Genomic DNA, 14,345 nt, shown 5'->3' on the forward strand with positions numbered 1-14,345 from the left:
TCTAGAATTTCTCCTTCTCTGGAAACTCACTATCTCCATGCAACGGACTGCCAAGAATTAGAATGCCATTTAGGGATAAACTACTATGGTGACTAGAGTAAGTGAGGGGGCAGAGGAAGGTAGGTGTCTGGGGATAGGGAAATATCACAGATGACTTCCATGATTATTCTGATGCCATGGTTGTAGATCATTCTACAAGATGACTGATGTACTCATTGCATTTCATTGTTATTGTTTCTATTTTCTATATGGATTTTTAAAATGAGATCCTTGGCACAATGCAAAATAAAATAACTGCTAACTCATGTTTCAAAATTTAGCTGATTTCCTGTATTTCTGACAGTTCTGTCACATTTCCAGCAGATAGAATTTCTTCCCTCCCCTGGGAAATTGAGCAGGTCCTCTCTACATGTCTGCCTTGTCTCCTCCTTTCCTCTTCCAGCCATGGGGTAGGCGTGTGTGAATGTCCCCCTGTACTCTGCACTCCCCAGTCCATTCCTGAAGCTCCACAATCAGCTGTAGTTCCAGCAAGTTAAGACCTTATTTAAAGAACAGTGGCTTGAATTGCAAAGATGCTTGAAACCACAACAGAGGAAAAGGTTGAAGGAAGGAACTAATGATAATTAGATTACGATCACTGACACTAACACAATGCTTGCTAATTCTGGAAACTAGTCTAAATATTTAATGCAAATTAATTTATTAATTCCTTACTAACCTGAGGGGTTCAGTACTCATATTATCCCCATTTTATAGATGAAGACTGAAGCACTGAGGGGTTACATTTTTAAAGTCATGCCGCTCAACAGTGACAGCCAGGGTTTAGAAAAGAAGGAATCTGGCTCCATAGTCCATTCCTTTACTACTCTACACCAAACGAAAGATTCAGGAAGATGAAAACTGTCCTGGAATACTTAAAGAGGAGCAGACAGGAAAAGTATTGCTTCAGAAGATACCTCAGGAGGAACCTAAGTGAAAAGCTAAAAGGAAACAGCTTTGACTTCTCTGTCGATGCTGACAGTCAGACCTTGCCTTAGAACCAGTGTTCAATGATGCTGGTAATTAGAACAGTGGTTGGGTTACACAAAATTCTTTTCCTACCCTGAGATTTTATGAGTCGGCGGTATACCACTGTATTGTCACCAGGATATTTTTCTTTGGAGTGTTAGTAAGATATGATAAAAAGAGGAGGGAGAGAAATAATGGGTCCCTAAGTAATCTTATCGACAAGCATTCTTGGCACTAATCTTTACCAAATGTTTACTATGCGTTGGTGTAAAGGTATCAGAACAGACATATAAAGTCTTATTGAAAATTAGATTGGATGATATTTCTAAGTTAAAATTTGTAGTGCAGCATGAAAAGCATTACTTAGTGTTTACGTTAAAATAATTAATACAAGAAATATTAAATAACATCTTGGTTGATTTTCTTAATCTCTCTCATTCTCTTGCTTTCCTAACCCTCATGCATTTTTTTAAAATGCAGGCTATTCTTATGCAAGAAGCTAAACGTAATTAAATGTGCAGGATGAAAAGATGGCACAGGCACTGTTGGTACCCCCAGGACCTGAAAGCTTCCGCCTTTTTACTAGAGAATCTCTTGCTGCTATCGAAAAACGTGCTGCAGAAGAGAAAGCCAAGAAACCCAAGAGAGAACAAGACAATGATGAAGAGAACGAACCAAAGCCAAACAGTGACTTGGAGGCTGGAAAGAATCTTCCATTCATTTACGGAGATATCCCTCCAGGGATGGTGTCAGAGCCGCTGGAGGACTTGGACCCCTACTATATCAATAAGAAAGTGAGTGTTGATTTTATCCTTCCCATAAGTTTTTAACTTGGAACTTTAATATACTTTTCTGGGGCTCATGGATACACTGCACCATAAGTTTTCTATTGTTTAAGATTTTATAACACTTATTTCCACTTATTTTTAAGTACAATATAATGAGCAGAAACATAAGAAAGGAAGTCAAGATCTGGCCAAAGTGAAGTGATATAGAGATGAACCATTTCTACAATTTCACAGTCACTGATATTGACAAAATTAAAATTGACACCAACAAAGCAAAACATCTATTATTGGTGACATATTTAAACACATAGTAGACAACAGAATAATAGCTGTGTGAAAGAAGAGTTACAGGGTACATATCCTTATTTTTTAGTTCAGTTCTTTGACTTGAGGTTTCTTCACGATAGATTTGTAGTCTAGAGGGTAATAAATAATCTTTTATTTAGCATCCTCCTATAGGAAGATAGAAAAAAATGTTCACCCAAAGATACATTTTTTGGGCGTCCAGTAACCTGATTGGGAGTTTCTCTTAAACTTAATCTGTGACAGGCTAGATTCCAGAACACCTATATGTTGTTAAAACATCACTCAGAAAAAAAAAAATGTCAAGAACAGAAGACAAAAAAACCGAAACAGAAACTCAAGTTTTTCCAACTATATATGGTTTAAATCAACAATTATGACTGTGTCTTTCTAATACTATAATAACCATATAATTCTGTCAGAATTAGCTAGTTTTTTATGTTAAACCAACTGTGCAGTATTTTATAGGAAGTATAAAGAATTCATGATAGATTGTGTGCTCTCTAATTAGGTATTTTGGCAGCTTACAACCATGATTTATATTTCACATTCACAGACATAAAAACTGGCCCATGTAGAAACTAAAGAAACATTAATATCACCAAGAGTTATTGGCTTACAGATTAAAGGAAAAAATGAGCACTTTTATTAGTCAAAGCCAGCCCTTTTAAAAGGAATGGCTAAAGAAACTGTATTCTTTAAGCAGCATACAACTTATAAGATCAACGATGGCTAAAGGAACTGACAACCATTCAGACCTGGAACTAGCCCTATTGCTCTGAAGGAATGCTTCTGAAACTATGTACATACAGAGGATAATGTTAAAGTACAGATTCTTTCTGTTTCCTTTTAAACTAGCTGCATGAAAGGTGGCATATAATATACATTCATATAGTTCTAAAAGTAATTTATTCCAGTACTTTACTATAGAATTGGTAAAGAAAATTTTGAAATTTAGTTACTGTATTATTACATATAGATGATGCAAGTGAGATATTCCCCAAGAAACTAGAAGAAAATTCTCCTCTGGAAATTATTGATTCAAACTATATATTTGCAAAGATGCCTTCAAGAGATGACAGTATGACTTATACTTTGACATGATTAAAAGTATTTGCTACTTAAAGGAATTTTACGTATCCTTAAGATAGGGAATTGGTAAAATTAAGGAGGGGCAAAAGAGAATAATGAAGAAAAATATTAACATTTTTTCAGGGAGACAGATTTTCAGTTAGTAGTAGTCCTGAAAGTACTTTCCTCTCAGAAAGTCACTTCACTGGGGAGGGCCTACACTGTGCCACCTAATCGAGATGTCGTCAAACATCCATATTAATTAATTAAGTCTGCTTATTTGGACTCCATGCTCAACAAAGAGTATCTTATTAAAATTCGTCTTCCCGTACATCTGCTTAAAGGAAAGAATGTGCTGGCTCTGTTACAGCAATTATTCCAACCCATGTGACAGTGATCTATCTGGTTGTATATAAATAGATTGGCATTTTAACTTCATATCAGGCTTTCAAGCTTGGTTAACGTGAGGCTGCCGCTAGGAAACAGAATTGCTCCCTATGTGCTAACAAAGTCAGTTTTTATTGCCTCCCTGTCTGACAACAAGAGTAGAACCCATATTTATTCATAATGGCCATGACTCATCTTAAGAGACATCTAGAGTGTATACTGTTCTTTGCCCTGCTTTCCTTTATGATGAGTCTATAAGGATGAAGGATGAAGGGCTATTGAAGAAAATAGCTCTTGGGACAGAAGGAGCTAATGTAAGAAGCTAATGGAGAAGTTCTGGAATGTAAACTATGGTATAAAGCTTGTTAATTATATGGAATAATTACAGGTGAAAGGCGTCTTAAAATTATAAAGCATTATGAAACTTTGATTCCATCAATTAATGTTATAATTTTGCATACCTAATTGAATCATATAAGCAAAATCACAATGCATTTTAATGGCATTCAAATTGATCAGATGAAACTTGAGACTAGTGACAGTGATTATGGTAATAGCTAAAATTTGCTATGCTCATACTTTGTCAGGTATTGTTTGAGTGCTTTAACTCGTATAACTTATGTAATATTCAACAAAAAACAAGGCATGTACTACATTTACCTCATTGTATAGATGGGGAAGTGAAGCACAGAGAGGTTACGTAACTTGCCCAAAGTTAACACTCCGTAAGTGATGAATTAGGATTTGAGCCTAGGCAGTCAGGCTCCAGAGCTCTTAATCACTAAGCAAAGCTATATACTGTGTTTATCATATAATGAAAGAAAATGTTTTTAAAAATTAGTTATATAATTTTCAATTCTCTGATGGATATGGTTCTACTCAGAGAACTTATTCTTGCCTTAAGTAGTAAAAACTTTAGTGAACCTGTAAAATGTACATTTACCCGGGAAAAAGAAGCAAGCACCATTCCAAAGTAGATAATAACCAGTTTAACATACTTTCAGATATAACACTCATCACCTTAGTAGCAATATCTAGTACTATTTTCTTAAGTCACATCATTTCTTACTATTTCTTGGAGAACAGATTTTGGAATTGACACTATTGATCTCTCCTCTATTTATCAGTCATTCTCTCAAATAATTTTCAGCTTCAATATATCTCTCAACAAAAGAGCCCCAAATTTCAAATGCCTTTCTTGTCATTTGTTCACCATTCAGGACAACAACCTTTTATTCTTCACTTCTCAGAACCCAAGATTTTCTTTCTGTGAGGGGTTGTTCTCCAGAAATAAACTGGGATTGTTTTCTTAAGGTCTGCTTTATCCCAGAATCAGTAAATTCACTGAAGATGCCCTTGGCATGTCATTTTTAATCCCATTAGTACTGCAAAGGCTAATCTTATGGGAAGAGGCGAGGCTTCCATGTTTAAAGAAACAGTTCATTTCTGTTCACTCTGACCTTGGAGATTTTTCAAAATAAAATCCTCTCAATGTTACAGTTGGCTTTTTCAGGGATATTGTTTAAAAAAAAAAAATGAGTAAATGCACCTTAAACTGTGGTAAACTTTACATGTTATTGCTGTCATTGAATATCTAAACAGACCCAGATTGCTTGACTATAATATTAAATGATTTAATCCTATGAATTCAAAAATCCTTTAATGCATTGTGTTTCAAGAGCAGGCATCCCAGTGCCCACTCTCCCTTGTGAATAATCTCAGTGCTAGTAAAGAATAGCTTATTTTCCCTTATCAAAGCATTTTTCAAATCTATAGATTATAGTTCATAGAAAATAGTTGGTTAGGTCTATGGTCTTGAATACAAAAAGGCAACGTGCAGAGAAGTCGCTTTCTCTATGCTTTACACTTATATATAAATATTTTCTATTCACTAAATGTAAATATTACACTCACAATATTCTATTCAAACAGAGCATGTTGTCAGTGAACATGAATGTCTAGGATACAGCCCTTAGTTATTTTAATCATATAAGCAACATCGCAATGCATTTTAATGGCATTCAAATTGATCGTGTAAAACTTGAGAATAGTGAAAACATATTCATAACTAAACAGTTATATAGAATAGATATCTTAAAAGTAAATAGCAACTTAAAGGTAAACTCACATTTAACTGAAACAAGAGTTTATTTGCAAACCAGGCTATTAAATGCTGTGTAAAAACAAAATGAAAAAAAAAAGTAGGTAACTGGTTCTTTATGCTCAATGATTTATAACAACTTCTAAGCTAGTCCTCAGTGGAATGAACTCTACAAATAATTGCTGCTTGACTATAATTACAAGCAGCATGCCAATGTGTGTATATTAATATACTAAGACTTACTGGAAAAGGGAAACAATTGGGAAGTGATCAAAAGGCAGTGTGATTTATCTGGAAAGACATAATGGTGGAGATGATTTTGACAGCTGACGACATTCCTGGAGAGTAGGGATTTTCAACCCGTGGCTGCATATAGAATCACTAGGGGAAAATGTTTAACATACCATTGTCTATGCCCATCCTCCAGAAATTAATTCTGTTGTTCTCGGGTGGATCCCATATAACAGCATTTTAAAATCACCCCAGGAGATTCTAACATGTGGACAGAACTAAGAACATTTGATATAAGAGTGGGTTATTGTAGATGGAACCATATTGTCAGGTCTGTTATGGACCTGAACAAAAGTAAGTTTGCATTACATGACCTCTCAGGTGCCTCCTTCCTCTCGGATTCTATGACACTCATCTTGAGAATCAGAGTGAGAAGTTGATAGTAAGTGGGATTGACAAGTGAATTGAATTGGCTGGAACAAAGGTGCTTTGGTGGGAAAAGAAATAAAAGATGATTCCAGAGAGACCTAGTAGGTAATCACCATCTGAGCCACCAGGGAAGTCCCAAGAATACTGAAGTGGATAGCCATTCCCTTCTCCAGGGGTTCCTCCCAACCCAAGGATTGGACCTGCATTACAGGCAGATTCTTTACCATCTGAGTCATCAGGAAGCCCAGCTTAAATGCTAAATTGATGATTATAGGGTTCAGGTCATAGGAATTTAGCGACAGAATGCCCTTTGAAATGATGCATTTCAGCCTAATTCTTAATGTGGCTGGTCCTTCTCAGTATTACAACAGATCTATAGAACCAGCAAAACCAGTTTATTCAGCCTGTTTAAACATTTTAAAGTAGGACAACTACCACAGGGAAAAATAGCTTCATAAACTTTGGAGTTAAAAGATTTGATATAATTAAAATATTTATAAAAGATTATTTTAATACCAGTATGTACAGAATAATCTGAAAAGTTACCAAAACTGGGGACAGATGGTAAGCCTTAAATAGAATTAGAGTCCACAAAGTTAATTTACAACTTGATACAAATTTTGTGTAGGATCATCAGTTTAAATTGGGAAATTGATACCTGAGAGACAGATTAGATAATAGTACATTGTATCTTTATTTGTAGTTATATGTTAATTTAGGGGAGAAAAAGTGATATCTAATATGTTTATACTTATACAAACTGGCTTAAACAAGTTCAAACAAATCAGGTAAAAAGTTTTTATGTGTGTAAGCTCTTCGTATAAGCCACATGTCTAATCTAGTAATTTTTTCTCATGTGTTCTTTTTCAGACTTTTATAGTATTGAATAAAGGGAAGGCAATTTTCCGATTCAGTGCCACCTCTGCCTTGTATATTTTAACTCCACTAAACCCTATTAGGAAAATTGCTATTAAGATTTTGGTACATTCATATCCTTTTTATGTGAATTGTCTAAAATGTTGTTTCTAGTAGCTGATTTTATAAAGAATGTTATTCTTTTTATAATATATATATAATTCTTTCAGATTAATTGGTAACCTTGTTATTTAATCTATTGTACTCACTGATTTTCTGCTCTTTATAACAAGATTATTGTAGAATGACAATTATGATTCTAGTAGTAAAAAGAAAACTATGATAGTAAATGAAACACACTGTGTAGCAGGAACAACAGCAAATCTCCTTCAAACTTTTATTAACCTCAATTAGACCATATATAACCATTATTAAAGAAACATAGCCTCCTGTGCTTAGTATTATTATCTATATTCCAAACGTTCAAATTTTTTTGCCTTAATTGGTTCTGTATCTTCATCACCTGGGCTTTCTTTCCTTTCTTCTTCTTCTTTTCTTCCTTCAGTAAATATTTATTAAACTACTATGCATCTGATTGATAATATCTATTTAAAAATCATTGAACTTAAAACTACTTACAATGATAGTCAAAAACTATATGTAAAATGACATAATAGGTGTGGATTTCAAGAAAACTCTCAAGAAGTGATAATAAACTAGATGATCTTCAGAGGCAGTGATCCAAAATAGGCATCTTATACAAACAGATTCAAAACAGGTCAACGTAAAAACTAAAAGAGAGACAAAAGAGACAGGGTTAACCTAGAGACAGGGAAAAGAGCACGGATAGCCTTTTGAAGTGCTTTTGAATTCTCCCAGTTTATGGTTTGATACTGGAAAGTATTTACATTTTAAAACAGAAAGATTTACTTCAAAAAATGTAATCATAAGTTTTCTTAGAGTGAAGTCTGGGTTGAAATTCTAAGAAAAATCATTACAGCTAATTCTTAGAAAGGTTTAAAAACAGTGTGTGTTTAGGTATGGTAAGGACAAGATACAGAAAGATAATTAAATGTCCTGATAAGTTCCTATACTCGCAAGTGAAAATAAAAAGCTAGAAAATAAAACTAGCTCACTAGCAGAATTTGTCTCTCCCTTTATTCTTATGTGGTAAATGCTAAAGGAACAAGTTCCATCACTGTAAGGCTACTAGAGTTCCTAATTACAGTAGAATCAATCAATGTAATCCTTGAATACACAGGGATATACATTCTCAGGTTTATTATATTTCCATTCATTAACTTTTTGTCCATCAGTGGAAATTTTAAAGGGTAGCTGAAGTATAACTTTTAGACTTACACTAGAAAATTCCCATTTGCTTCAAACAGAGATCTCTTTCTATTGAATTCAGTTTTGTGAGGGAATGATGCAAAATAAAAAAACAACGAACCAAGAATACAAAGAATATATGACAGACTTCAGAGTTTCGTTTTTTTCTTTGTCACTGTTTTAAAACAAATAAGTAAAATTAATTTTACAGGTAACTTGGTTTTTTTTGCATTGGATTATTTGTAAATGGCCACAATATTGTACTAGCATTTATTCCTTAACTATAATCTACTTTATTCAGCATGCTTATCATGTGCACTATCTTGACCAACTGTGTATTTATGACCTTGAGTAATCCTCCAGACTGGACAAAGAATGTAGAGTAAGTAAAAATGATTTCTTGGAATGAGAAATGCACACTCAAATTCTCTAGCAATCTCCTTTAAATTATGGTCTGACTTATGGTTTCCACTTTTTGAAGTCAAACTAAACACTTCTAAGAAACTATTATTTGCATAATATGGAAAAACAAGGGAATTTTTTGGGGGGGGCATATTTCTCCTATGAGATACATATTTCTTTCAACAAATGATAGCATTTGATTAAGAAAGGTTATTAAATGAAACCTATATGTAGGTCAAGAAGCAACAGTTAGAACTGGACATGGAACAACAGACTGGTTCCAAATAGGAAAAGGAGTACATCAAGGCTGTATATTGTCACCCTGCTTATTTAACTTCTATGCAGAGTACATCATGAGAAACGCTGGGCTGGAAGAAGCACAAGCTGGAATCAAGATTGCAAGGAGAAATATCAATAATCTCAGATATGCAGATGACACCACCCTTATGGCAGAAAGTGAAGAGGAACTCAAAAGCGTCTTGCTGAAAGTGAAAGTGGAGAGTGAAAAAGTTGGCTTAAAGCTCAACATTCAGAAAACTAAGATCATGGCACCTGGTCCCATCACTTCATGGCAAATAGATGGGGAAACAGTGGAAATAGTGGCAGACTTTATTTTGGGGGGCTCCAAAATCACTGCAGATGGTGATTGCAGCCATGAAATTAAAAGACACTTACTCCTTGGAAGGAAAGTTATGACCAACCTAGATAGCATATTCAAAAGCAGAGACATGACTTTGCCAACAAAGGTCCATCTAGTCAAGGCTATGGTTTTTCCAGTAGTCATATATGGATGTGAGAGTTGGTCTGTGAAGAAAGCTAAGCATCAAGGAATTGATGCTTTTGAACTGTGGTGTTGGAGAAGACTCTTGAGAGTCCCTTGGACTTCAAGAAGATCCAACCAGTCCATTCTAAAGGAGATCAGTCCTGGGTGTTCTTTGGAAGGAATGATGCTAAAGCTGAAACCCCAGTAGTTTGGCCACCTCATATGAAGAGTTGACTCACTGGAAAAGACTCTGATGCTGGGAGGGATTGGGGGCAGGAGGAGAAGGGAACAACAGAGGATGAGATGGCTGGATGCTATCACCGACTCGATGGACATGAGTTTGAATGAACTCCGGGAGTTGGTGATGGACAGGGAGGCCTTCCTTGCGTACTGCGATTCATGGGTCGCAAAGAGTCAGACATGACTGAGTGACTGAACTGAAGCTAAATAATCATTTATCATAAAAGTTAAGATTGAATCACAATTATGAATTTTAGATAAAATACAATGACCATTTGAGCATAAATAAAATTATTTTATTCTACTATATTACTACTACTGTTATATTCTGATAAAATTGATTTAGGTGTTTAGCTCTATATCACTAGGAAATTCATTTATACACTAAATAGGTACATTTAAAAAAAACACACTTAGGTGTTTAAGTTATTTTGATATTTTGTTATATTTAGATACATAGATTATTTAGACACACATGTGTACTAGAAACATCACAAATCTGTAAAGGAAGCAAAATGTCTTTGCAAAACCCTATTCAAATAATAACAAGGCTTAAGGAGAAAACGTGATTATGGACAGATCTCTCAAAACTTTTAAAACTTTGTAATTATAATGCTAATAAAAAAACATAACAATCCCAATAAAAAGACACTTGCCCAGTTAAATCTCTGTGGACATTTGTACCTAAAGTCTTAGCCAGCAACCTCTCTGCAGTCTTAGACCTGGGCCTTGTCCTTCCTCCCTTGAAATGGAGACCCTGGCAATGATATCATCAAAGTAAAACATTTGATTCAATATTTTAATACAGAGTGAAAGGTCTAAGCACAGTATTTTGGGCATGTTAAACTACACCCTGCTTGCACGAAAGAAGGAACATCTGTCGATTTTTCTGCAGTAGTATTAAGGTCTTTTATTGCTTAGGATATTGTATATAAGTGTGAAGGAAAAGGTGCCCCTGATTATTTCAAAACATTAAAGTGCTGAGGAAAACTGTGCTTTAACTAAAAATCTTTGCATTATAACAGCATTATTCCCCAAATTGTCAATCACATATAAGATTATTTGTGAAAGAAACATGCTTTTTTTTTTTCTTAGTGAATCAGAAGGTGTTTAGCTTAGACCGTCTATTTATGTAATGGGCTAATACAATGATCAGGTTTTAGTGAAAAAGAAAATTGTATGTTTTTACCATTATATTTTTAAAGTAATGTCCAATAGGAGACAAGCTATTATAACAAATACTGACACTTTCATTTCTGTTTTTTATAGATTTCTATGAGAATTTACAGAATCATTCTAAGCCATCACTCATCAGTGATTTAACAAATTAAAGACTTTTTTGACAGTAGATTGAAAAAGCTCCCTAGAAATCATTCTAGTAGAGAATCCAGTTCTTATGTTGAGACAAGCCCTTTAACAGAATTCTGTTACCATTTACAATTTGGGGCTTAACAAGTGGATATACCTGTATAAAACTATTCTGTATGTATTTTTACCTGCAGAAATTATTGACATACTTAAATGTGTATGAATTTATTTATATAATGTTATTAAAAGGCAGGTAAAGGAAATGGCAACCCACTCCAGTGTTCTTGCCTGGAGAATCCCAGGGATGGCGGAGCCCGGTAGGCTGCCGTCTATATGGGGTCTCACAGAGTCGGACATGACTGAAGCGACTTAGCAGCAGCAGCAGCAAAGGGGACACAAGTATTATTATTTGAATATGCAGTTTTCTTTTAAGTTATTTTTTGAGATGCCTATATCCATTATGAAAAGTCAGCTTTACAAAAGCTTTTGATTTACACTGTTTAGTTGGAAAACTTTGCACAGGTTTCCTAATCAATTATCTCTAGTCATCTGACAGCAAGGCAGCAGGAAAACAAGCAAAACATAAGTGATTACAGTAAAAGAAACAAACAACAAAAACCTTAAAAAAACAGAATCCAATGAAAAGAGGAGTCAGTTTTGACAAGAAAATACAAGTCACTGATAGCAGAAATCTTCCCTATACAGAGAGATGGCATACCGAGGACCATATCATACAGTGAGAGTCATAATATGTAAGGCAAATCATTTCTATAGATATCAAAATTACAGGGGGAAAACACCTTGTAACATGGACAGAATCAACATGATTAAGAACCTAGTGGGGTCAGAGCCAGGAAAAATCAAGGTCCCCTTGATTCTCACTGACGCATTCAATCTAGCTTTTTAACAGGTATATCTGAACACCTGTCCTGTACAAAGCTGTCTTAAACGTTAAGCTCTAAGACCCTCTTCCTTGGATAGCTATCAACACTCACCATTTATTCCAAATGTCCCCACAAATTTTCTTCCTTTCCCAAAAACAGAAATAGGAGTAGGGACCTTAATCTTACTCCTGCTGCTGTTGCTGCTGCTAAGTTGCTTCAGTCGTGTCTGACTCTGTGCAACCCCATAGATGGCAGCCTACCGGGCTACTCCGTCCCTGGGATTCTGCAGGCAAGAACACTGGAGTGGGTTGCCATTTCCTTCTCCAATGCATGAAAGTGAAAGGTGAAAGTGAAGTCGCTCAGTCGTGTCTGACTCTTAGCGACCGCATGGACTGCAGCCTACCAGGCTCCTCCGTCCATGGGATTTTCCAGACAAGAGTACTGGAGTGGGGTGCCATTGCCTTCTCCTCTACCAAACAGCAAACAGAAAAGTATTTCACTATTTGAGGGACTGAAATTTGAATTTGAGCATGTTTAAATGAGAGTTTCTTGGAGTGCAAGGAGATCCAACCAGTCCATCCTAAAGGAAATCAGTCCTGAATATTCATTGGAAGCAGTGATGCTGAAGCCGAAACTCCAATACTTCGGCCACCTGATGCGAAGAACTGACTCTTTTGAAAAGACTCTGGTGTTGGGAAAGATTGAAGGCAGGAGGAGAAGGGGATGACAGAGGATGAGATGACTGGATGGCATCACCGACTCAATGGACATGAGTTTGAGTAAACTCTGGGAGTTGGTGATGGACAGGGAGGCCTGGCGTGCTGCAGTCCGTGGGGTCGCAAAGAGTCGGACACGACCGAGCAACTGAACTGAACTGATTTGGCCCAAGTGCATAGAGATAGTAACTGATGTGAGGTTAGACTCAGGAATTTTGTTATCCCTGAATTTTGGTAATTGTGTAGACACACGCACATAGAACACTAATGAACTGAACATTTTTGGTGAGTGTATGAGAGAAGCAGATTTACAGCGTTATGCCTGAATCTTAAGGATATAAAGGGGAAGTTCATTTTTTATATTAGATACATAAAATATCTCCCAAATTATTCTAATCATTAAGAAGTCTGAATGAAATGTTTTATTATAAATAAACAAATCCAAGAAATGTTATCTCTGGAGCTACACTGTCTAGTGAGGGAGAAGGTAGACACATGCAGCTTGAAATTTGAAACTTGAAATGTGGCCACTTTTAATTGTTGAAGAGATAACATTTTAGACACATTGGTTTGAATAAAATATAACATGCAAATTAAGCTTACTCATTTCTTCTTTTTATTTGATTACTAGAAATTTGAAAACTATATATGTAGTTTGTATTAAATTTCAGTTGGACAGTGTTACTCTAGAGGATCAAGCCTGATGATTATCCATGAAACACATGAAACTATTACTATCAAACCTAAATATTTAAACAAGATCAAACTCTTAGTAGAAGATATTAGCTCTTCAGTTTAACCCTTTACTCGTAAGACTAAACTAGTAGATTTTTTTATAGGCGGGAATAAGGAATTCCATCTTAGTGAACGGAAAAACCACAAAAGAATCAGATTTGCTGTATTTTAACAGTTCAAATGAAATTGTTAATTTTTGTTTGGCTGCTTTTCCTAGGTACACATTCACTGGTATCTATACCTTTGAGTCACTTATAAAAATCTTGGCAAGAGGGTTTTGCTTAGAAGATTTTACATTCCTTCGTGATCCATGGAACTGGCTGGATTTCAGTGTCATAGTCATGGCGTGAGTATTTTTAAAACCATGTTAAGCTCAAAGGCGTGAAACAGGTGTAGTAGAAAACAGGTTGTTGCGACATATTTTAAATGTAGAGTTTGCTTGTTAGCCAAATTAACTATATGCCTCATATATTTTGAGAATACATATTAGAATATATATTGCAAGGTAAATGTATCTGATAAATGAGCAATAAATGGAATTACTTTCATGTCATAGTCTTCTACTTCATCAAAATGAAGTTATTCATTGACTATAAATTTAATACCACCAACTGTACTTTAATTAGTTTTGCAAACAAACGTTCATATTAGTGAAAACTGTATTGAAATAAAGCAACAAAATTTTATTCCTTAAAGGTAGCTTTTAGCACATGGCACCCTGAAGTCTAGCATTTCCGTAAAATTCAAGGGGCTCTATATGCCAGACCAACCCACTTTTCATTCTTTATGTAGTAT

General features: G+C 35.2%; 1 protein-coding gene across 4 annotated transcripts in view; it reads left to right on the plus strand.

The window, feature by feature from the left end:
* LOC102393604 (sodium channel protein type 3 subunit alpha) overlaps nucleotides 1-14,345 on the plus strand; it is a 122,197-nt gene that overhangs the window by 30,633 nt on the left and 77,219 nt on the right. For 2 of the 4 annotated variants that reach the window (XM_044934504.2, XM_044934510.2), the window contains exons 1-2: nucleotides 8,378-8,884; nucleotides 13,768-13,896. In XM_044934504.2, the coding sequence (XP_044790439.2) occupies nucleotides 8,805-8,884; nucleotides 13,768-13,896 (209 nt within the window). In that variant the 5' untranslated portion in view covers nucleotides 8,378-8,804. Of the gene's footprint in view, nucleotides 1-1,488; nucleotides 1,803-7,188; nucleotides 7,308-8,377; nucleotides 8,885-13,767; nucleotides 13,897-14,345 lie in introns of those variants that run through there. The other 2 variants (XM_006058565.4, XM_044934511.2) reach the window with 2 other exon arrangements.

The sequence above is a fragment of the Bubalus bubalis genome, chromosome 2, assembly GCF_019923935.1.
Source record: "Bubalus bubalis isolate 160015118507 breed Murrah chromosome 2, NDDB_SH_1, whole genome shotgun sequence".
Taxonomy (NCBI): domain Eukaryota; kingdom Metazoa; phylum Chordata; class Mammalia; order Artiodactyla; family Bovidae; genus Bubalus; species Bubalus bubalis.